The following is a 22,846-nucleotide window of genomic DNA, read 5'->3' on the forward strand; positions in this document are numbered from 1 at the left end:
ATCTGTTTATGAATGAGTTCTGTAAATGCAATGACATACAAATTACTTATCTTTTGCTATTGTAATACATACTCCCAAAACTCTAGTATCTTAAAACAATAAACATTTACTATGTCACAAAGTGTTTGTGGATCAGGAATTTGGGAGCAGGTATATGGGTGGTTCTAGTTTAGGGTCTCTTCTTGAGGTTGCTGTAGTGCATTGGCTTGGGTGATAGTCATGTGAAAGCTTGACTGAGCTTAATGAAGTTTCCGCTTTCAAGATGAATGATTCACATGGCTGTTAGTGGAAGGTCTCAGTCCCTTGCTGTGTGGACTTTCCTATTGGGCTGTGTGGATGACTTCATGACATGTCATCTGGCTTTCCCCTGAGTTAGCCATCCAAGGAAGGAAGGACAAGGAGGAAGGCTCATGCCTTTTATGACCTTCTCTCTGAAGTTACACACCATCACATTTGTCTTATTTTATTCATGAGAAATGAGTCACTAGGTCCAGGAAGGACTCAAGGGAAAGAAGTTAAGCTCTACTTCTTTTAAGAAGTATCAAAGTGTTTGTGAAACTTGGATAGAGCAATCTTGGTCTTCGGGTCTTGGACTTGGATCAATCATCAAACGATTACTTTATTTAATATAGGTATTACCAAATAACTTCTCTTTTACCTGATTTCAATATTTCAAAGCTCTCTTCAGTCTATTTTGTATATATTATTCCAAGTAAAACTGGAAACTATAGTGACGATTTACAATCTTTGAGGTTTGAAAAAAATGATAAGAAATGTCTAAGATTTTTCATTCAGTTTCAGGAAAACCACATCTAAATTTAAGTGTAGCACAAACTTTCAGCTAGTTATCATCCATTGCTTAGGTAGTATGTCGGAGGAGCCAGTATATGCTGGTATATAACTGGTAGCTTCATTGCACAATTATTTCCTTGTTTTCCAGATGTGTAATTTCAGTATTACTGTAGGCAAATATCTTCTTAAACATTTGTAGCTATAATCATCAGTAATCCCCTGGATAGTAAGTTGTAAAGCTCTTCTGTTTAATTTTTATTGCCTTTTTATTATGACTATAATACTCAGCCTCAGCAGGAAACAGGTCATCACCCTTTCTTCCATCCCCAAAGAAAAAGAGAAGTTCTCAAAGAAGGGGGAATCTGAGCAGCAGGGCAAATTCAGGGCCAAACTAGGAAACTTTGTAAAATAGAAGTTCCTAGACTGCTTTTCCAAGTTACTGTCCTGTAAGTTTTAAACCTCCAACTAAAGATGTATTTTGATATATCCATCGAATACATTATTGACCCTAGAGGCACTGATATTTTTAGTTATATTTTTCTCTTTAAGATTTAATGAAATTATGGTGGCAGGGAGGGGTATACATGCATGGCCATTCACTTTTATAAGACTTTTAATTTATGTAAGGTTGGATTCCTAGTTTCACAGTGATGACACAACACAGGCATTATGATTTCCCCAAAACTTTCTCTCTTCTATTTTATCAAGGAACAAAACTTTATTTTCTTTTGCCACAAGGGAACGCTGCTCCATTTTTGCGACTTTGTTCATAGCATCGAGTTCTGTAAGTTTAGTATTCATTTGCTAACAGCAGGGTGGGTACCAATCATGTTAACAGAAACTTTTATAAAGCTTTCCATTTTTCTATGAGGCAATGTGTGTGTGTGTGTGTGTGTGTGTGTGTGTGTGTGAATAAATCAACAGCGTTCTTTGAAATGTTATAACATTTTAACAGTTTTCTCTAATTTATTATGTTTCTTGGCTATATTATTTGCTAATTAGGGTTGATTTCATAAGATATATTGGAATTCAATTTTTAAAAACATAATGTGGGTGGTGATTTGGGGATTGCTGCAGAATTTAAACTCTGCTATTTTTACCCAGGTAATTTAAAATATGTACAAATATACATAAAACAAAATTTTCTTATTAATTTGGCGAAGCTGAGTAATATAAAGTAACCTCATTTCCATATTGCTTTATAAGAAAATCATAAACAAATTTCTCCTTTAAAATAACCTACTTGTTGGGTACAGTCCGTGTGTGTGTGTGTGTGTGTGTGTGTGTGTGTATGCAACTTCTGAACACACACAATGAAAAGAATGGCAACATCGTGTTATACAAACAGTACAGGAAATGTCCAAATGCTAAAAAGAATATTGGGAAATTATTAAAAATAACATATTTTTTTACAAGTTTAAATTCCTCCCCTGGTCAAAAACTCTTATAAAAGAAATACTGGGGTGCCTGGGTGGCTCAGTTGGTTAAGCATCCGGCTTTGGCTCAGGTCATGTTCTCGATGTTCGTAGGTTCGAGCCCTACATAGGGTTCTGTGCTGACAGCTCAGAGCCTGGAACCTGTTTTGGATTCTGTGTCTCCCTCTCTCTCTGCCCCTTCCCTGCTCATGTTCTCTTTCTTTCTTAAAAATAAATAAACATTAATAAATAAATAAATGAAAAGAAACACTAATTCTAAGAAACAATAAAAAAATTGTGACAATGATAGCTGGAAGACAATTTAGGAATAAAACTTAAGCAAAAGAAAACTACTAAACGTCTGATTCCACACTATGTCAGATATCTGCAAATGCCCAAGGAGGTAAAATTAAGAAGTGTTTTAAAGATCAAATTAAGTGATGCCAGATTCCACCTTTGAAGTTTGTATCAAACTCCACTTTTTCGAAAGTGTATTCACATACATTTCCATGTGATTCTCACTACTTTATGATAAAAGCAGTTATATTTATTACCTGCATTTCTCAGCGACCGAAACTGAATCATTCTTTGTGATTAATGATTGGTTGAAACAATCCTCTTTTCTCTCTCTCCCTCACAGAAATATACATTTTGTTTTGTTTGAGAATAGTGTCCATGTTTATATTTGTACTTCAGAGATGAGTACACTGCCTGTACTTAAAAGATTCTAAATACATGTTGAACTGAACTGAATTTAAGATGTTTTCTCTTGGGGTGCCTGGGTGTCTCAGTTGGTTAAGTGTCCGACATAAGCTCAGGTCATGATCTCGTGGTTTGTGAGTTCGAGCCCCGCATGGGGCTCTATGGCTGACAGCTCAGAGCCTGAGGCCTGCTTCAGATTCTGTGTCTCTCCCCCTCTCTACCCCTCCCATGCTCATGCTCTGTTTCTCTGTCTCTCAATAATAAATAAACATTAAAAAAAATTAAAATGTATTTTCTTACTTCCCACTCTCCTCCTGTTTTAAATAAAACTTTGCAAATCTAAACCTCATTTACTTTCATTAAGATATTTTAAATTTAACTGAAGTCAAGGTGATAAAACACTTTTTTTTTTTTTTTTAACGTTTATTTATTTTTGGGACAGAGAGAGACAGAGCATGAATGGGGGAGGGGCAGAGAGAGAGGGAGACACAGAATTGGAAACAGGCTCCAGGCTCCGAGCCACCAGCCAGAGCCTGACGCGGGGCTCGAACTCACGGACCGCGAGATCGTGACCTGGCTGAAGTCGGACGCTTAACCGACTGCGCCACCCAGGCGCCCCTAAAACACTTTTTTAAATAAGGAATAAATTTTCATATCTTTCTCGATTAACAACTATGTACTTTTAAACTTTATATACTCATCAACAGTCATTAGTGAAAATAAAACCAAAAATAATTAACATTCCTTCTGGGGAAAGGATAAAAGAGGTGAAGATTATGGAATATTGATTTAAAAGACCTAATTTATCACCTATATAAATAACCTTTTAGATATATTTTTGAATTGGCTTTCATACACACACGTGTATATGAATGTACACATACACACACTGTTTGTATATATGCTATCCTGAATATATCATGTTTAGAATTCCAAATTTGAAATCAGTTTTCTAATTTCCTGTAACCAAACCCAAGTACTAAGATTCTATGTGGAATATATAATCTTCATACTGCTGACCCACCCTGAACTCCAGTTTAGAGCCAGCCATTCATTCTAACCAAAAAGCACTTTTTTTTTTTAAATGGAATCTACTCTTACACCTTTTTAAAAATTTGAACTGTTATTTAATTAAAATTCACATTTCAAAAATCAGCTTCCAATATCAACATAGAAGTTGATTATTTATTCTATGAAAAGCCATACCTCCCTGTTAGCTTCCTAATTGTCTCTCTGGTTAGCATCTTTTTTTCCCCAAAGGCTGAAGCAAAAAGAATGGAAATGAGGCTCAAATCTATAAGATCTCTACTCATCCCTAAAAATTGGAAAGAATTATTTGTGGGAGAATAATTTCAATCTTTGGTCAATGGGCTCTTTGGCCTTGTTTTTTGAATTATCTGTGTGGATCAAGCTATCCTTTACAGGCAGAGATAAGCCAAATTTGACTTTATTGTGACAAATATACAAGGCCCTTATACTTTAGAACACTGCATGAGAATAAAGAAAATGATCGTAAAAAAATACAAGTCACAGCCCAGAATTAATAATGGTAAAGTTTGTACTGGTAACAGCACAAAGTCCCAATCTGGATAATCTTACAAGTCTGTTTGCAAGGTTAAAAAAAGAAAAACAAAACAAAAAACTCTCTCAGAGATGTGTAATTTGAATGTGCTTCTGGTGTTAATGGAGCAGTAACTTTTCTAAGCTTTTAACAGGTCATAATTAATCAACCCCAGTCAATACGAAGCATCCTAGCTATAGAACCGTTGCACTTACCCATGATGGTTAGGGCTGTAGCTTTTGTTAATTCTTCTTTCATTGACTCTATTACTTCTAAATTACCACCATCCAGGTTGCATCTATTTATGGTTCCATTTCCCGAACTGATCCAATAAAGCTTGTTTTCCACATAGTCTATCGATAGACCTGTAATTAAATTATACAACTTAAACATAACAGTAGCCACTTAAATAGTAATGTTCACATAGCACTAGATTTGAGGGGGAAAATAAGTTGCAAGCTTAGATTTTTGTCTTTAAATATAAGTTCTGCCTAATAGGGAAATATACTGTTTTTACTATCTGTGAAACCATATATTTTTATAGGCACTTAGTAGTTATCTCTGTTGATTATCACAACAATCCTGTGACACTGAAAGCAATGACTGTCTCATTTCATGAATAAGAAAAATAATACATGGAATAGTCAAGAAATCTATACGAGTCCATAGTTAGTAAGTGTACATTACAGAAATTTTAAGAAAGTTTCTGTTTCCAAATTGAGTGCTTGCTCTCTTCATCATACCACTTTGCCTCAGAAAATTTTAACACATAATACTCTTTTGAGAAACTAGCATCATTGATGAAATTATTAATTTTCCCTCTACTTTCAGTGAAATATACTTTAGTCAGTTATAGATTCAAATTGTTGGTTTCAACTCTTTTGAAGTGAAACAAAAGTAGAAGAAATTTCAAAAATTGATAATGTCACTGAAACACGGAATTGAATTGGGCTAATTTAGATGCTGTCATGGGGAGATAGACCATTTGGTAAAGACACCAAGCCAATGGCTTAAGGCCATTATTCCCGCATCACAGTGAATCACTGTAGGTTAGCTTTATTGTATTTTATGGGCAATTTCATGTTATAGTAGTATTCGAGGTTTTCAAAGGTCTCAGGATATGTATATTTTGATTGCCAAGGGTTTTCAGTATACATCTACATAATTACTTGCATGCTTATCAGTAGACTCAGGGTCCATGTCATAACAATAAGACCATGGCTCCATGTTGGTCCTCTAAGACTCTCAACTACTTATGGAAATGCACATGTGGGTATACACTCAAGCATACAATGCAATAAATTATTTCTGGAATCTTCTTCAGAGAAGAAAGGGAACAAACCACACACACACACACACACACACACACACACACACACACACACACACCTTCCCTACTTAAAGAAAAAAAAAAAAAAAAAAAAAGGAAAGGAAACACCTGGAGAGAATCACATGAGTTCTAGTGCATTGAGTCCCAACTACAAATAGTCCCAATCTGGAGAACAGAAATGATTTTTCAGACCAATTTTAATCAAATAGAAATAATATTACAAATCTATACAATAGATCAGCTATTTATTGACTTATTGGTATGTTTTACTAAATACAAGTATGGAAGGTTCAGAATAAACCTAACAAATAAAATTAGACATTTCAGGATAAAGTTTTCAGATTTTTTCTCCCTTTGAGGACTACTGTGGATGACTGGCTTTAAACACTTTGTAAAATAATCAGATAAAAACTATTCCAGTTATATACTTTGATACAATATTTTCAGTTTGAAAGTGATTCACCATTCAATTTTTTATGAGAGAAATTTTGGATATTCTATAGGTACTTCCTGAGTTACTTCTGTGCTTTTTTTTTTCTAGTAAAACTCCTGATTTAGACCACTTAATGTTCAGATGTGTTCTGTTTTATCTTCTGTTTACTTGACTATCCAAATCACGTAATTCTGTCCTTAATCAGCAATGAAGAATATCTTACTAGAGATTTATGGTACAAAATATAACTCCAAACATTTTGTTGTCAAATGTTCATCAATAACTGAATTAATAAATACATTTATGAAGAATTCCTTCTAAGCAAAATTACCTATTCTTCTAGGTATTCCAAATATTATCTTTTAATCAAGGTAAACAATCGGAGAGCTATCCACATTTTTAGATCATTGGATTTTTGTCTCTCACTTAATCTGCTGCTGAATTGAGCTCTGGCATTGTGCTCTTGATTTAAATGAAGGATGCTATAAGAAGTAGCCATAGGAAAACCACTGTTGCACTTCCCAGGATATAGTGTCTAAAATAATATACCACATAGTGACCTCTTTATACAAGAACCCATGGGAGAAATTTCTTTCAGGGTTCAGTGCCAGAAAAAGCTATAGTGGAAAATATAAAATTGTAACTGATCATATTTCTCTCTTTGTTTTGGCTGCAAAAAACCTGAAGAGTCATATTTGTGACCCATCTGCAGCAATTGCATTGCATTTACACTACTAACTTCACTCCTGGCTTCAATAGACTAATCTATTATATTTTCTTCACCTTGATTTTTAAAAACAATACTTTTTGGCCTTACTTAAGGGATTGTATTTATCTAAGTTTCCTCAATACTTTTTTTTTCTTGAAGGAAAGGGTGCATTAGTACCAAAGGTGCCCAACTCCAAATTAAACCAAATGTCAGAACTTTCTCATCCACCCAACACCCAGGGATTTCTAGATTCTAACTTGTGATGTGTAAAGTAATTATTATACAGAATAGGAAAGTTACATTGTTAGGGTCAGAATTACCCAGAGTTTACTACTCAACATCTTTGTTTATGGAGTTTGCTGAAAGAAAAGAGGCTGTTTGGTAGTGAGCTTTGATCTTTAATACCTAGCATAGTACGTAGAGCAGAGAAGAAAATTTATAGACGTTGAACACATGAATGGGTTGTTTAATTAATTCCATTATTAAAATTATAAGTTGTCTCCAAGGAGTTCTGCCTAGTAGTGTTGAATTATCTCTACAAAAGAATTTTGTAATATACTACTCATAGCTGGATGCTATGACAACAGGGAAGAAGGGAAGGAAGTGCTCCAATAGGCCACCTGGCATGGCTTAAGTTTTCACATCGATATTGAGATGGAATAGTTTAAGATTAATCATTTTAAGATTTATAGGAAAAAAAGTAATGAAGTTCCTATATTAACATACATATTCATGTGATAGATCACCTAGTCACCTACGTACATCTTGTCTTCTATTAAATGTATTAGCTTAACCTCTGACTGTTCTTGAGCATGTTTATTCCCAGGTTTATAAAACAGAATTGAAATATCTTTAAAATCCTATTATGAATTCAAGAAATTGGTGATATATGTTTTAAATTCATAGATATATACATATTTTGGAAGTACATATTTATAAATTTTTTAATGTAAATTGTTTCACAGAATAAGATTTTTTATTTTGTTACTATCATACATTCAGGTCTTAATAACATGGAAGAATTAATTAGTGTCCACTTATTGGAATAAGTTCTGAATCAGGTCTCTTTTGCACTATTTCAAAAGATGAATCACTGAGCAGTAAGCTGATAGTGTTTTGATGCAGGGGAAACTGCTCAGTGATTTTAGAATGCTAAATCAATAGCCATGAGAAAGCAGATCAAATATGAGCACGTTCATAAAAGTATCCTAAAACCTATGCAAAGAAATATGATTGTGTTTGCACTACAATGTTCTGAGAATGGGTGACTGATATAAAAAAAAAAATCCTCAAAAGGACTGCCGGATCTTTCTGAAGAATATACCACTACTAATATAGACTTATTTTTGTTAGACATAATTATTTTTAAAATCACCTGGATTTGGTAATCAAAAGAGGAAACCTAGATTCAATAATAATAAGGTATGTCAAAGGAAGAAAAGTCATCATTTAAACTGAAAAACCTATGAAAAAAGAATCTACCTTTTTTATCTATCTTTCCTATTATTGTAAAAATGCAGGGTTAATTCATATGCTTTCATTCTCACCCTATTTGAAGCCAAAGATTTCCCTTAAGGTATTATTTCAACATTTTGACTAAAATAGCCCAGCTTATTTTTTAATTGGGATAACATAATTTGCCAAAATACATTTCCAATAGAAATATGTTGATATAAGAAACAACTACATATTTTTAGAAAAATATCACCTAATTATTTTCCATAATTATTAAAAACATTAAGTTCATTAAGTTTTCAGTTTTGTTACAATTAAAACTGGAAAGTTCACTTTACATGTCTCATTTCTTTTTTAAATGACTCAAATTAAGTCAATGTACTATGCAATATGGAATTAAAACAAAAACGCAAATATATAGAATAAGGAGTTTTTAAAATTAAGGCTTTCTAGAGATGGCAATTTTCTAATATTTTTCTAACACTCACTAAATTTCATTTCAAAATTTTCAGCCCCTGGTTATGCATTACAATTACCTGGAAAACTATTAAAAATACTGATACCTAGGCCTCACTCCCAGAAATTCTAATTGGTTTGAGTTGGTCCCAGAAATCAGTATTTTTTAAAAAATCTCTTCAGTTGATTTTAGGATTAAGAAGTTCCTTTTCAAAATTGCCTATTGTGGGGGTGCCTGGGTGGCTCCGTTGGTTAAGCATATGACTTCTGACTTCACCTCAGGTCATGATCTTGTGGTTAGTGAGATTCATCCCCACATTGGGCTCTTTGCTGACAATATGGAGCCTGCTTAAGATTCTCTCTCTCCCTTTCTCTCTAAGTTAAAAAAAATGCCTGTTTTTAAAAACCTTCAAAACTGAATACTTAATAAGTTTAATGAGGCCTTTAAAATACTGCTGGAAAGTGTATTATGAGGAGATCTTTGGGGACAGAAGAACATTAAAGATATACATGGGGAAGAACACATACTATAGATATTAAAACCCAGATGATTAACTTTAAATACTCTAGACATGTATAAAAAATAACATTGAAATCGTCTAAATATTCTCCTGTAGCATTACCTTCAGACAATAGAACACACACTCCTTCTGCATCTAGGACTGTGGTAGTTGTAATATTGAAAATACACAACAAATGAAAAAAAATCATAAAATTATATCCTTATTATACCTGTAGAAGAACTATAATATTCTGGATACTCCAAAATGGAAATCCTTTCAGAGTTAACCAGAAGTGGCATGATTTTTCTGGGGGGCAAAACTATTTCTAAAACATTGAATTTTTAGCTCCAAAGGAGCATAGTTGTTCCATGGGGAAGTGGAATGGGGTTAATTGCCTATTCACTATGAGCCTATCTCAAAAAATACTTTATCCCTCTTAAGAATGCTTAGATTTTGTAAATGCTAGAATAAATATACTGTGGAAACCCAAGCATTCTTTGTGCTCCATCCCTGCTTCTCTCTGAAGTAAATATAAATATAAGGTACCACCTTTCAATCACCTTGTCTATTCATCTCTGGGTTCGTCTGAGAAAAGACTAGTCAGCCTTCACCTGGCTACACCCTCACTACACCATTGTGAAGATGTAATAATAACAATAATAATATAGTGTCTAGCACATAGAAAGCACTCAATAAATGCTAGCTATTTATTAGTACTACAAGTTTTTGTATCTCCTTTTCAAGCTAAAGTCTTATTCTAAAATTTGCAACCATTTCTTCGGTAATCCCCACAACTGATAGTTTTGAGATGGTTTAGTGTGAGAAATACTTAGACTGTACACTTCATTCGTAATTACAGCATTCCCTCAATTATGCAGGTCTATCAAAGTTAGAAACTGTTGTTCTAGTTGGTCTGTGAAGACCAATTAAGACATGCTTCCGTCTGGGAGAAAATATTTGCAATCCACATATCAGATAACAGAACAAAAATCCTTCTGTGTCTGGAATTGTGATAGTTGTAGAAACTGACCACTGAAAACACACAACAAATGAACAAAAGGCTAGTGTCTACAAAAATGCACTCAAAACTCAAAAAAAAAAAAAAAAACCCAATAAACAAATGAGCACAGGAAGTGAACAGACATCTCACATTAGAAGATACAGATGTCAAGTAAGCACATGAAAAAGATGTTCAACATCAAAAGAAAATGCAAATTAAAATGACAAGGATAAAGCAGTATACATCTGTAAGAATGGCTAAAATACAAATAGTGACAATACTAAATGCTGACAAGGATACAGAGAAAAACTGGATAACTAATACATTATAGGTGGCAATGAAAAACAGTACAGTCTCTCTGGAAAACAGCTGGGCAGTTTCTTATAAAACTAAACATACTATTTCCGTGGGACCCAGCAATTTCACTCCTGGGAATTTATTCCAGAGAAATAAAAACTTGTGTTCACACAAAAACTTACACATGAACGTTTGTAGCAGCTTTATTTGCAGTAGTCAAAATTTGAATCATCCCATCTCCTTTAATAGGAGAATGCTTAAGTCAACCATATTTATATACCGTGGCATACCACTCAGCAATAAGATGAAGAAAAGTATTGATACATGAAATTTCAATGACTCTCCAGGGAAAAATGCTGAGTGGAAAACAGCCAATCCAATAGGTTATATACTGTATGATTGTATTCCTATAACATTTTAAAAACAGAACATTTTAAAAATGGAACATTTTAGATGGTGTATGGAGAAAAGGGAAAGGGGGTGGTAGGCAGGAGAGAGTAGGTGTGGTTATAAAAGGGCAATAGGGGGCGCCTGGGTGGCGCAGTCGGTTAAGCGTCCGACTTCAGCCAGGTCACGATCTCGCGGTCCGTGAGTTCGAGTCCCGCATCAGGCTCTGGGCTGATGGCTCAGAGCCTGGAGCCTGTTTCCGATGCTGTGTCTCCCTCTCTCTCTGCCCCTCCCCCGTTCATGCTCTGTCTCTCTCTGTCCCAAAAATAAATAAACGTTGAAAAAAAAAATTAAAAAAAAAAAAAGGGCAATAGGTAGGATCATTGTGGTGTTGGAATTTTTCGGCATTTTTTTAATTCTTTTTTTTCCCCACTTAGCCACAGAATCTGATTCATTTTATTCAGTACCTTGAAGGTGGTGCTGGATATAGAAACCTACATGTGTGATACAATTCAATCTAAAATTAAACACACAAATACAAATAAAACATGAAATCTGAATATTAATGGACTTCATTAAGGTTAGTTAGTACCTGGGTGGTAATATTTTATTGTGGTTTTACATTATGTTCCAATGGGGGAAAATTAGATAAAGAATATGTGCAAACTCTCTGTATTGTTTTTTTATAACTTCATGGGAATCTAAAATTATCTCAATGTAATTTTTTTAATTAAAAAAAGCATGTTTCAACAAACGTTCAATATTTTTTCAATATTATTCAACAAAAAGTTGAGTATGTAAGGGATCGAAATATGCCACTCCAAAACAAGCCACTTTGGCTTAAGAATTACTTTGACTTGAAGAACTGAGAAACAGAAGACAAAAAAATAAAAGCTCTTTGCCCTCATTTTTTGCTAAAAGCAGTCTTAGCCTCTTAATCACCAGAGACTAGTCTAGACTCTGAACAGCCCAGGGATGGCATGGAGAGGAATCTAGAAAACAAGCCTTACTAAAACAATCTTTATCTTCCATTAGTGTCCTTCAGGTAGTTACCTTCCCACAGTTTGCCTCCCTTGCAAGTCTAAATCTCTTTTCCTTTGTTTTGATATTATTCTACAAATTTGCTGTTGTTTGTTAAGATGCTATATAAGCCCAACTTCTAACCCCTCCTTTGAGTTCCTGATCAGCGAGGTTTCCTGCCTGCATGTGTGCTACTCTGTTTAATAAACTGTTTTTCTCTGGGTAGTTTGTCATTGTGTCAATCTAATTTCCAGGTCCCTAGCCAGCGAGAGGTAAGAAAAACGTTTGTTCTTTCCTCTATTGCACATGTCTATACTGCCAGTATCTTAACTGGATCTAAATTCTTTCTTGAAATCATCGCTCTCCATCCACTCTGCTTTAAGAAGTCACTGACAACAAATAGAGTTACAGAACTACATTAATTACTTTTTTGTTGCTTATCGCATAGAGCTAAGATTTCAGCATCTCCCCCATCCTCTGTCACATTAGTCATTTTACCTTGGACAATTTATCCTGTATTTCAAACTTTTGATGATCAGCAAAAAGTATGTGCCTTGTGAACAAAACACGTGCAAAAGTGGAAGCAAAAACAGGCGCAGTGACAGGCTATTTCCTGAGAAGTGTTTTGCTTTAAAAAAAACATTTTAAAAGCTTTAATACCTATAGTTTTATAATGCACCAAAACTATATTTTATAGCTTGATAGGTAAAATAGAACAAAATATTTTAAAAGCACTGGATTGTGCCATTTGAACATTTTAAAATTACAGCTCCTGTCAATATAATCCTAAACATTCCCTTGCATTAGATTTTTTTCTGTAGACACGCAGAAAAATTCAGTTTTTTAGACACTTCACATGTTTGTACCTTTTATGTTTATTTTTCCTTTCTACTAGGAATGAGATCAGTTTCTTCTCCTTTGTCACTTTCTTAAAAACGAACTATATTTTTTCTTCAAGATCAGTTGAAATTTCAAATATTACTAATTTGGGTACTATTCTCTATTTTTCTTCCTCACACAAAATTAGTTGTTCCCTCTATTTTCACAGTGTCTACTTACCTTTATGGTGTCTGGAAATAGTACCCAGGAATGACACTGCATCAAATGGTTTGTAATTATTTCTGTCTTTTTTACTTCACTGGACTATGACGTTATTGATAATGTATACCAGGTTTTATTTTCAGGTCTGGCACCTACTATATACTTCATAACCTTTTATAACAACCTTTTTTTTTATAGTTAATATCATTTGAAAGAATAAGAAAATGATCAGGTGAAAAAAATGTAAATTTAAATTATTTGTCTGTATATTAATGTGTAATTTTAATATCCATTTGTTAGTTTCTCTGTCCTTTTTTTGTAAGATATTTTGTGAGATAATATTGATCATGTTTCATACATAATAAAAGTGAGTGTGCCGAGTATAAATATATTTAAAAAACATAACTGCATTATATCAAGCAAGGAAATATATACCAAAGTTATTTTTTTTTAATGTTTATTTTTGAGAGAGAGAGAGAGAGAAAGACAGACAGAGACAGAGACAGAGCATGAGCAGGGGAGAGGCAGAGAGAGAGGAAGACACAGAATCCGAAGCAGGCTGCAGGCTCTGAGCTGTCAGCACAGAGCCAGATGTAGGGCTTGAACTCATGGACCACAAGAACATGGCATGAGCCAAAGTCGAACACTTAACCGACTGAGCCACCCACCGACATAAATTTGTTTTAACTTTATTTTTAAAAAGTGAGGTCCCCTGAATTCTTTTGATGTGATAAAAAGTGCTTGTGAATGTTATCCATGAATATACTTCAAAATTCACGTTATACAGCATATAGGTTGGAATGATTAAATAATAACAAAAAATAGGTTTCAAAAAGATGTACTTTAGGGTTGAGTAAACAAGTGACTTTTGGTTGAGATTACATTGAAAATGAAGAGAAAATATCAAGAAGATAAAATATACAGTACACTAGATTCGAATAAGCCATGAAGAATAATGCTGATTGACAAGCCAAGTTGCTTTATATGAGGCTTAAGGGATAAAATTCATAATATGTAAACATTTTAAACATGGAAATGGCTTTAAGTAGTAAATTAAAATCTTTTGTTATGCAAACTGCTCTAAGCACTTAATGTATCCAAGACAGAGCAATAAATCTTAATTGAGAATATTTAGTTCAACAATGGGTAACTGGAATGTTGATTTGTATTTAACAGAAACAAAATTATTCAGCCCAAACTGCCTGAAGGCTGCAATTGCTTAGTCTTCAGTGATACACAGTCCTGAAATGCCAAATTGGGTGTTTTGATAAGATTATGACATACTTCTATTTCAAGTATGTCACACACATGGATTTAACCACCAACAAGTAAGGGAAATCCAGTGAATTACAACATAAAAACAATTTCACAAATTAGAAATCCTAGTATATCAGCAACGTTGCTGTGTAAAAGTAGCATTTAAAGATTCAGAAATAATTAATTGCAAGGTACAATTCGCACAGAGGTGAAATTGCTTCATGTGTTTCCAGGCTGCTTAGAAAACCTGACTGCTGCGTCCTAATTGGGCCCACGTTTCTCAGGAGTACCCAAGTTCTGAGCTTTTTCCCCTACTTGCCATGCTTGAAAGAGTACCAGTTTTATTCCCTGATCTTAGCTTGAGGTCAGGTAATTACTATATGAAATCAGCCTCTCTGGGCAAAGCATAATGGTTAAGATTTAATACGGCTTTCGAAGCAGATAAACTTGGATTTGAATCCCACTCTACTATCCATCACAGGCAACTGACTTCTTTCAACAATCCTCACTTTCTGAATCTGTAAAAGGAGGATAAGAAACCCTTCCAGAAATGATTACCTTGACATGATTAATGCAAAGCATTTTATAAGTGCTTGACATATTCAAAGTGCTTAAAAAGTAGTCACTGTAATTATGTTATTTTTGTCGCCAAAGTGATAATGGTTCTACTCTATCACACATCCTAGGCTAAGTACATGCAAACACAAAGGTATGGCTTCCTGAAAATACAGGTTCCATAATGGATGACAGATAATTATTGTTTTGAGTTGATACTTCCCAGCCACACCACACAGAATGTGTTTTCTCCTTATATTCTGGGAAAAATAACTTATAATTTGATAATCCATATGCCTGAGGAGAAAATCAACTAAACAGTAGCTCCTTGTTTCCTAATCACCTAATTTTCTGCATGGAAATGGTTTAGAGAAGGCAGTGGGCAGGAATTTAAGCCAGAGATTGCCCATACAGACTTGTCATGAAAAAATGATTAAAATAATTTCCTGAAGTGCAAAATAGCAGTGAAGTTCAATAAGTAAACAACAAAGTAATAAATATCCCTAAGCATATGTATTTCACGGGTATGGCAATCAAGTACACCAAGAAAAATAGGTTTGTATTTATTTTTTACACTTACTCATGTGTCCACTCATGGCACTGGAAAATTCCATTTTTGAATTCATCTCAGGGCAATAGTTCTAAGAGAATCTTATAAAGTGGGATTATGTTGGCATGAATTCTTGGGAGTATTCCAAAGATTCTTCTATACCAGTGTTTCCTTATGAGATGTAACCTTGATGCTGACAGAGGGATTTAGATGCCTCCATTTTTGACCTCAAACTTTCTACTTTCCACTTTGTTCCTTGGCTCATGTGGAAGACCATGAGGGTAAAGCATTCCCTGATGGGAACCAAAACTACCCCCTCAAGCAATAAGGACTATCCTGAGCCAGCAAAGCCTGCTGAAGAGTGACTCCAAGATGCTGATCAATTTGAATTTCACTTCCTACCTGCTCCTATCCCCCCACCTTTGCCCCACCCATACTTTCCTGAAATAAGTCTATAAGTATTTTCAGCACTTTGGGGGCAGTCTTTGAGATACTAGTCCACTGCCTTCCTGGTGTTAATCTCTCCGAAATAAATTCCTATCTTATTTCACCATCACTCTTTTCTCTGCCTTTGGATTTTGTCAGTGCTGAGTGGTCAAGCCTGGTCTGTTTGGGACTCCTGGAGCCAGGCAGGTCCTCTTGCACCCTGTGTACCAACTACAATGCTGCAGTAAACAGCAATTAAAATCTATATACAAAACAACAACAAAAAAAAAACAAAAAATTATGAACTTATTTTCATCACAGCTCTAAACTGTGCACAGAAGGGGTGCCTGGTTGGGCTCAGTCAGTTAAGCTTCTGACTCTTGATTTTGGCTTAGGTCATGATCTCACGGTACATGGAATCAGTTCTGCATCAGGCTCTGTGCTGACAGTCCCAGTCATGCTTGGGATTCTCTGTCCTTCTCTCTCTGCCCCTACCCTCCTATAAATAAACATTAAAAAATAAATAAATAAACTCTCCAGAGAGAGAACAAATAAATAAATAACAGCAAAAATAATAATTTTTAAAAAAGAAAACACAACAATCTGAAATGCTTCAGATTCTGTGTCAAGTAGTTAACAATATGTTATTGAATATATTTTAAGACAATGTTTCAAGCACACAGGAAAAACACTAATTAAAAAAAACAGTTATTATGCAACATAATTTTAACCTATCTTATTTTTTTTTCTAATTTTTAACCTATTTTAATAAGCACCTCTAATACTCCTTGAAAACAGCATCATCTTAACTGGCCCAACCCCTCACAAATAAAGAATTTGACGTGACTGAATAAAGACAGGGCTTTCCTGCTCTAAAGACAGGACTTTAGAGGATATTTTTTATAGTTAATTTACAGATGATAACAGTTTCTCTAGCCTATTGGGATAGATCAAAAATTACAATGACATGGTCAGAATGAATAAGGTATTATTGAAAAAGAATTTAGTTTTACTTTTATACCCAGTACTAAGAGGATTTGTCGATATGTAGATAACCAAGTCTTTTTTGTCCTATTCTTTCTTTCTATGAGAAAGCTCTGAGGTGCTAAGGAAAGCCAAATGGTTACAGGGTTAGACAGGAGAGAGAGGAGAAAGAATAAAAGGAACGTATGGGAAAGCCAATTTAGAAACCAAAGAGTTCCAATTTTTCCTCTTTAGCTAACCATGCATTGATTTATAAGCAACTCCACTAACATAATTTTTGCACTCCAAACTTTGAGAAAATTATGACATAAATATAAATGTTTGCTACTCTTCAGATAATTGAATGCAATGCAACATGATTGATATCCAGGTCACCAAATATACACTTTTTCACAAAGTAATTTTATTCAACGAAGATACACAAATAAATCTTGGATTTACTTAATCATGTAAGAGCCTGTTGCTATTGGATGGGAAATAGTGGTCACTTCATTCAACAAATATTTTTTGAAGATATACTTACAATGTGCCAGCATTGAGTTATGAGTTGCGGACACACTGATAAAAAAAAAAAAAAAAAAAAAAAGAGCAATCGGGGCGCCTGGGTGGCGCAGTCGGTTAAGCGTCCGACTTCAACCAGGTCACGATCTCACGGTCCGTGAGTTCGAGCCCCGCGTTGGGCTCTGGGCTGATGGCTCAGAGCCTGGAGCCTGTTTCCGATTCTGTGTCTCCCTCTCTCTCTGCCCCTCGCCCGTTCATGCTCTGTCTCTCTCTGTCCCAAAAATAAATAAACGTTGAAAAAAAAAAAAAATTAAAAAAAAAAGAGCAAATATTTTCACTAATTTTATAGTTTCCTTTCTAGTTGGTAAGCAGTAATCAAATATTCAACAAACAAATGGAAATCTAAAATAATGACAAGACTAAACGATGAAAATGTGGTGCTAAAAGTGTCTATTTTAAGAGACTTTGGCTTTGTCAAGGGAGGTCAGGGAAAACCTCTTTGAGGAAATAATCTTTTTTTTTTTTTTTTTTTTTTTTTTAATTTTTTTTTCAACGTTTATTTATCTTTGGGACAGAGAGAGACAGAGCATGAACGGGCGAGGGGCAGAGAGAGAGGGAGACACAGAATCGGAAACAGGCTCCAGGCCCTGAGCCATCAGCCCAGAGCCCGACGCGGGGCTCGAACTCACGGACCGCGAGATCGTGACCTGGCTGAAGTCGGACGCTTAACCGACTGCGCCACCCAGGCGCCCCGAGGAAATAATCTTTAAGTTGAAGTCTGACAGATAGGCAGACAACTGAGATGGGAGACATTTCTGGGCAAAGGAATACATTGCTAAAATATACTGTTGGGGGAAAGAGCTTGACAAGTTGAGAGAAGCAGAGAAGGAAAATATGGCTGGAGTGGATAACGTTTAGTCATACTGTAATTCCTTTTAGATAGTAAACTCCATGAGGAAAAGACTGGTATCACCCTTGCTTGCCTTGTTTCCCAGTAACTGGCACTCTGGGAGAACACTTTCTCTTCCTTTTTCTTCAAGATGCCCACATACATACAGACCAGCATATGAACCCTTACCCCATGTTCCTGACCCTCTTTCTCATTAATAAGTATATCATTGTTACAAAGCAACTATTACATAAAGAGTTATTTTTGTGTCATCCACAGTGCTTAGCATAACAAATTATAATTAGCCAATTAGTATATGAATTAGGATTTTAAAAAGACAGGTTATTGTAGAGATATTTGTTTTTCTTTCATTTTCTTTTATCTTCTTTCTTTCTTTCTTTCTTTCTTTCTTTCTTTCTTTCTTTCTTTCTTTCTTTCTAATTTATATGTGGATATTTTTGAAACATCCTCAAGCATGTTTCTTTTTCTCTTCCTAGGTTCAAAAAGGACATGTTATCATACTTCATATAATAATTTTTTTTTTTTTTTTTTTTTTTTTTAGTGGGCTCCACACCCAGCATGGAGCCCAACATGAGGATTGAACTCACAACTCAGAGATCGAGACCTGAGTTGAGATCCAGAGTTGGATGCTTCACCGAATAGGCCACCGAGGTGCCCCTTAATAATCTATACTGAACACATTAAATTCACTATAATAAAGTCATTTGCCCAGTCTCCATTCAGAAAGCATGGCTATTTAATGCCAGCTAACTTTTGTTCACTTACGTTTCTGCTTAAGAGACCTTTTACTAAAATGTAGATAAATATTTACAGAAATCTATGTTTGGATCAACATACCCAATTGTTATATTTGCAGGCATATAGATCAGTGGATAAAATATAAGAAAGTTTGTGTTTAAAAATTGTGATGTTAGTTTAACGTGTCAACCTGGCTAGGCTAACGTCGCCAGTTATAGAATTAAACACTAATCTAGATTTTTTCTGTAAAAGCATTTTGTAGATGTGGTTACTATATGCAATCAGTTGACTTTAAGTTAAGGATATTATCCTAAAAAATCTAGGTGGGTTTAATCCAATTAGTGAAAGGCCTTAACATTAGAACTGAGTTTCCTCTGAAAAAGAGGATGACATTCTGGCAAAGATCTAAAGCTTAAGCTGCTGCCTGAGACTTTCCATCTTGCCCTAGGATTTCAGCTTTGCTCAGCTAGCTCCCACAACCTCAGTAGACAAATCCTTGTAATAAATCTCTTTATATATCTATGTTTGTCTATCATCTCTCTCTCTCTCTCTCTCTCTCTCTCTCTCTCTCTCATCATCTATCAATCCTTTAACACTATTGGTTCTGTTTCCCTTCATGAAACACTGACAGATATACAAGTGTCTCCTATCTCCCATTGTAGATAATTTTTCAGAATTAGCTAGTGAAGAATATATTAGTGTACACAATTCTTTACAAAAGATACTTTTATTTATTTAAAAATTTTTTTTTAATGTTTATTTATTTTTGAGAGAGAGACAAACACAGAGTGTGAGCAGGGGAGGGGCAAAGAGAGAGGGAGACACAGAATCTGAAGCAGGCTCCAAGCTCTGAGGTGTCAGCACAGAGCCCGACGAGGGGCTCGAACCCATGAGCTGTGAGATCACAACCTGAGCCGAAGTCGGACACCTAACCAACTGAGCCACCCAGGCGCCCCACAAAGGATGTCTTTAATATATTTAAATGAGTAAGAAGAAAGGCCATAAAGGACATATGAGACAAAGTCTTAATTTTATACATGAGAAAACCTAAAACACAGCTACTGTCTACATTAACATGGCTTTACTATCCACTGTCTTTTTAAAAAAATTTGTTTTAACATTTACTCATTTTTGAGAGACAGAGTGCAAACAGGGGTGGGGGCAGAGAGAGAGGGAGACACAGGATCCAAAGCAGGCTCCAGGCTCTGAGCTGTCAGCACAGAGCCCGATGTGGGGCTGGAACTCATGAACTGTGAGATTATGACCTGAGCTGAGGTCGGACGCTTAACTGACTGAACCACCCAGAGGCCCATACTATCCACTGTCTTTAATGTCATAACTTACTATTCTAATAAACTCTTGTCCAGTAAGGTAATAGTTGAAAACAATATAACTGCAAATTTCAGGAACTTCCTGGACAGCTCATCGACTCCAGCAAAAAAGCAACAAATGACACTTTATACATTAGTCTCTAACCCATCTTCCCTCAAATTCTTCTTTCCATATCTATCAATCCAAAATTATATACTGATCTTTACTCAATGATCCTAATCAAGCTTCATTTGACACCTGCCTTAAACCAGACTTCAAAATCTCAATTACTATTTCAGTGCTGCTTTTCCCTGTCTCAGACACTGCTGAGACATTGATGACTTAATGTTCTCCCTCAGTGTGTGAAGTAAGAAACTCATTTGGTCTACACAACGGGTTGTTTGGTGATATTTTGAAGAGCCAGCATTTAACACAGAAGAGAGAAAAACTAATGAACAATCATACATTTACTACCTAGAACTGGACATTATTTTTTTAAGTTTATTTATTTATTTTGAGGGGCAGAGAGAGAGAAAGAGAGAGAGAGAATCCCAAGTAGGCTCTAAACCATCAGCACAGAGCCTGAGGTGTGGTTGAACTCATGAACCATGAGATCATGACCTGAGCCAAAACCAAGAGTCAGATGCTCAACCAACTGAGCCACCCAGGTGCCCCCATAACTGGACACTATTAACATTTTACTGTATTTAATTTGAATCTTTGTATGAAATATGAAATAAATTCTATTAACACAGTAAAGTATCTTTTGAAAAAGATGAAAGTTCCCTTTGAATGTCATTATTGTTCCTAAAGAGAACTGTTATTATAAAATTGGTGTGGATTATCTCCAGTTTACTTTTTCCATAGTTTTATAAACATATTCAACCAGGAGCAATATCTATTAATGTTGTATGTTTCATTTTGAACTTCTATGAATGATTTCATAGCATAAGTATCATTCTGCTAATTACTTCTCTCACTCAATGCTTCTAAGATCTATTACATCTTTTTGTATACATATATACATAAACATATTCGTATTTGTATATAGTATTTCAGCACATAAATATGCTGCATTTATTTACTATTCCTCTTCTGATGAAGATTTAAAGCCTTTCCAAATTTTTTAGAGTTATAAACAATGATGCATTGAATATCCTTGTACGTATTTCTTTGAGCATATATTCTTTAGAGTATATAAGTGTGTGGTTTGTGGAACATAAGATATTGCATATGAGCCTTTAACTCTAAAAATAGCTCAAAAAGATAGACTGTTATCTCTATCTTACAGGTAATAAAACTGAGCCTTCAAAAAGGAAAGAAGCATGTTTAAAATCACGGAGTTAATAAGTGTCAGAGATTCAAATCTCTGTTTGTTATGATCCTAAAACAACATTTTTCCAAAACCATATTATCCCTCAAGCAGTAAAAGGAATGTTTCATGTGAACGTGAAAATTACTACAAGTTGTCCCTAGTTTCCAAGCTCCTTAAATTCATTCTTCCTCTTGTACCTTACACCTTGAACAATTTAATTCACTTAATTTGAAGTGGTAGTTAAAGATGGTGAGTGTTAACTGATGGTTAATGACCTACGAAGACAGAAATATTCCTCATTGCAGGGAATCAAGGGAGAATAGAGGCAGGATAGAATTTCACCTGCTCACTTTCTCCCTCTGTACATCAAAAAAAAAAAAAAAAAAGGTATCTGTGGGCAGAAGTGTAGTAGAATATGTTGGGCTGAGTATTCGCCAGCCCATTTGCCATTCAGATTTCAGGAACATAAAAAAGGGAAATGATTTGTTACGTTTATGAATGGACAACACAGTCTCTTATTAAGAACAGCAGAGACCTGGTTAACATGTTAGTTTACTAAAGTAGAAAATTACAGAAGGAAGTTGTAAGTAACCATTTTTGTAAACAACATCAAGACGTACAAGAGGAACGGGTGCTTGGGTGTCTCAGTCTGTTAAGTAGCCCACCCTTGATTTTGGTGCAGGTCATGGTCTCAGGGTTCATGAGTTTGAGCCCCACATTAGACTCTCTGAGTGTTGAGCCTGCTTGGATTCTCTCTCTTGCCCTCTCTATTTCTCCCTGCCTCTCTCTCTGTCTGTCTCAAAATAAATAACTCAAGTTAAAAATTAAAAATTAAAAATATATTTAAAGAACTACAAGAGGAAGATGAGGGCCCAGTTGTCTTTTTGCCCCAGGGATTATTTTGGGAAGATCTGAGAGTACAATCCAGCTATTTCCACTTGTTTACCTCTTAGCATTAGCAGTAAAACAAAACAATATGGAGTACATTCCTCACATGTGCATAAAAATTTGCTCATCTCAGAGGCCTATTTGCTACATATAATCCTCTGCAATATTTCAATGGATGCTATTGCATATTTATTCTTTACTAAACTCATTTATACTCTCAATATTGCAATCAAATAATTCAAATTCTTCTATTGGATCCAACATACCTTGTATTATTACTCCTGACAGGTTCTAGTATTAAAGGCCAGAT

The 22,846-nt window shown here is 35.0% G+C and overlaps 1 protein-coding gene across 4 annotated transcripts in view; it reads right to left on the reverse strand.

Moving 5' to 3' along the window:
* LRP1B (LDL receptor related protein 1B) overlaps positions 1-22,846 on the reverse strand; it is a 1,907,075-nt gene that overhangs the window by 552,829 nt on the left and 1,331,400 nt on the right. For all 4 annotated transcript variants that reach the window (XM_086718488.1, XM_025932005.2, XM_086718489.1 and 1 more), the window contains exon 32: positions 4,686-4,835. In XM_086718488.1, the coding sequence (XP_086574614.1) occupies positions 4,686-4,835 (150 nt within the window). The remainder of the gene's footprint in view (positions 1-4,685; positions 4,836-22,846) is intronic.

The sequence above is a fragment of the Puma concolor genome, chromosome C1 (assembly GCF_028749965.1).
Source record: "Puma concolor isolate L17-30 chromosome C1, mPumCon1.1.hap2, whole genome shotgun sequence".
Lineage (NCBI taxonomy): Eukaryota > Metazoa > Chordata > Mammalia > Carnivora > Felidae > Puma > Puma concolor.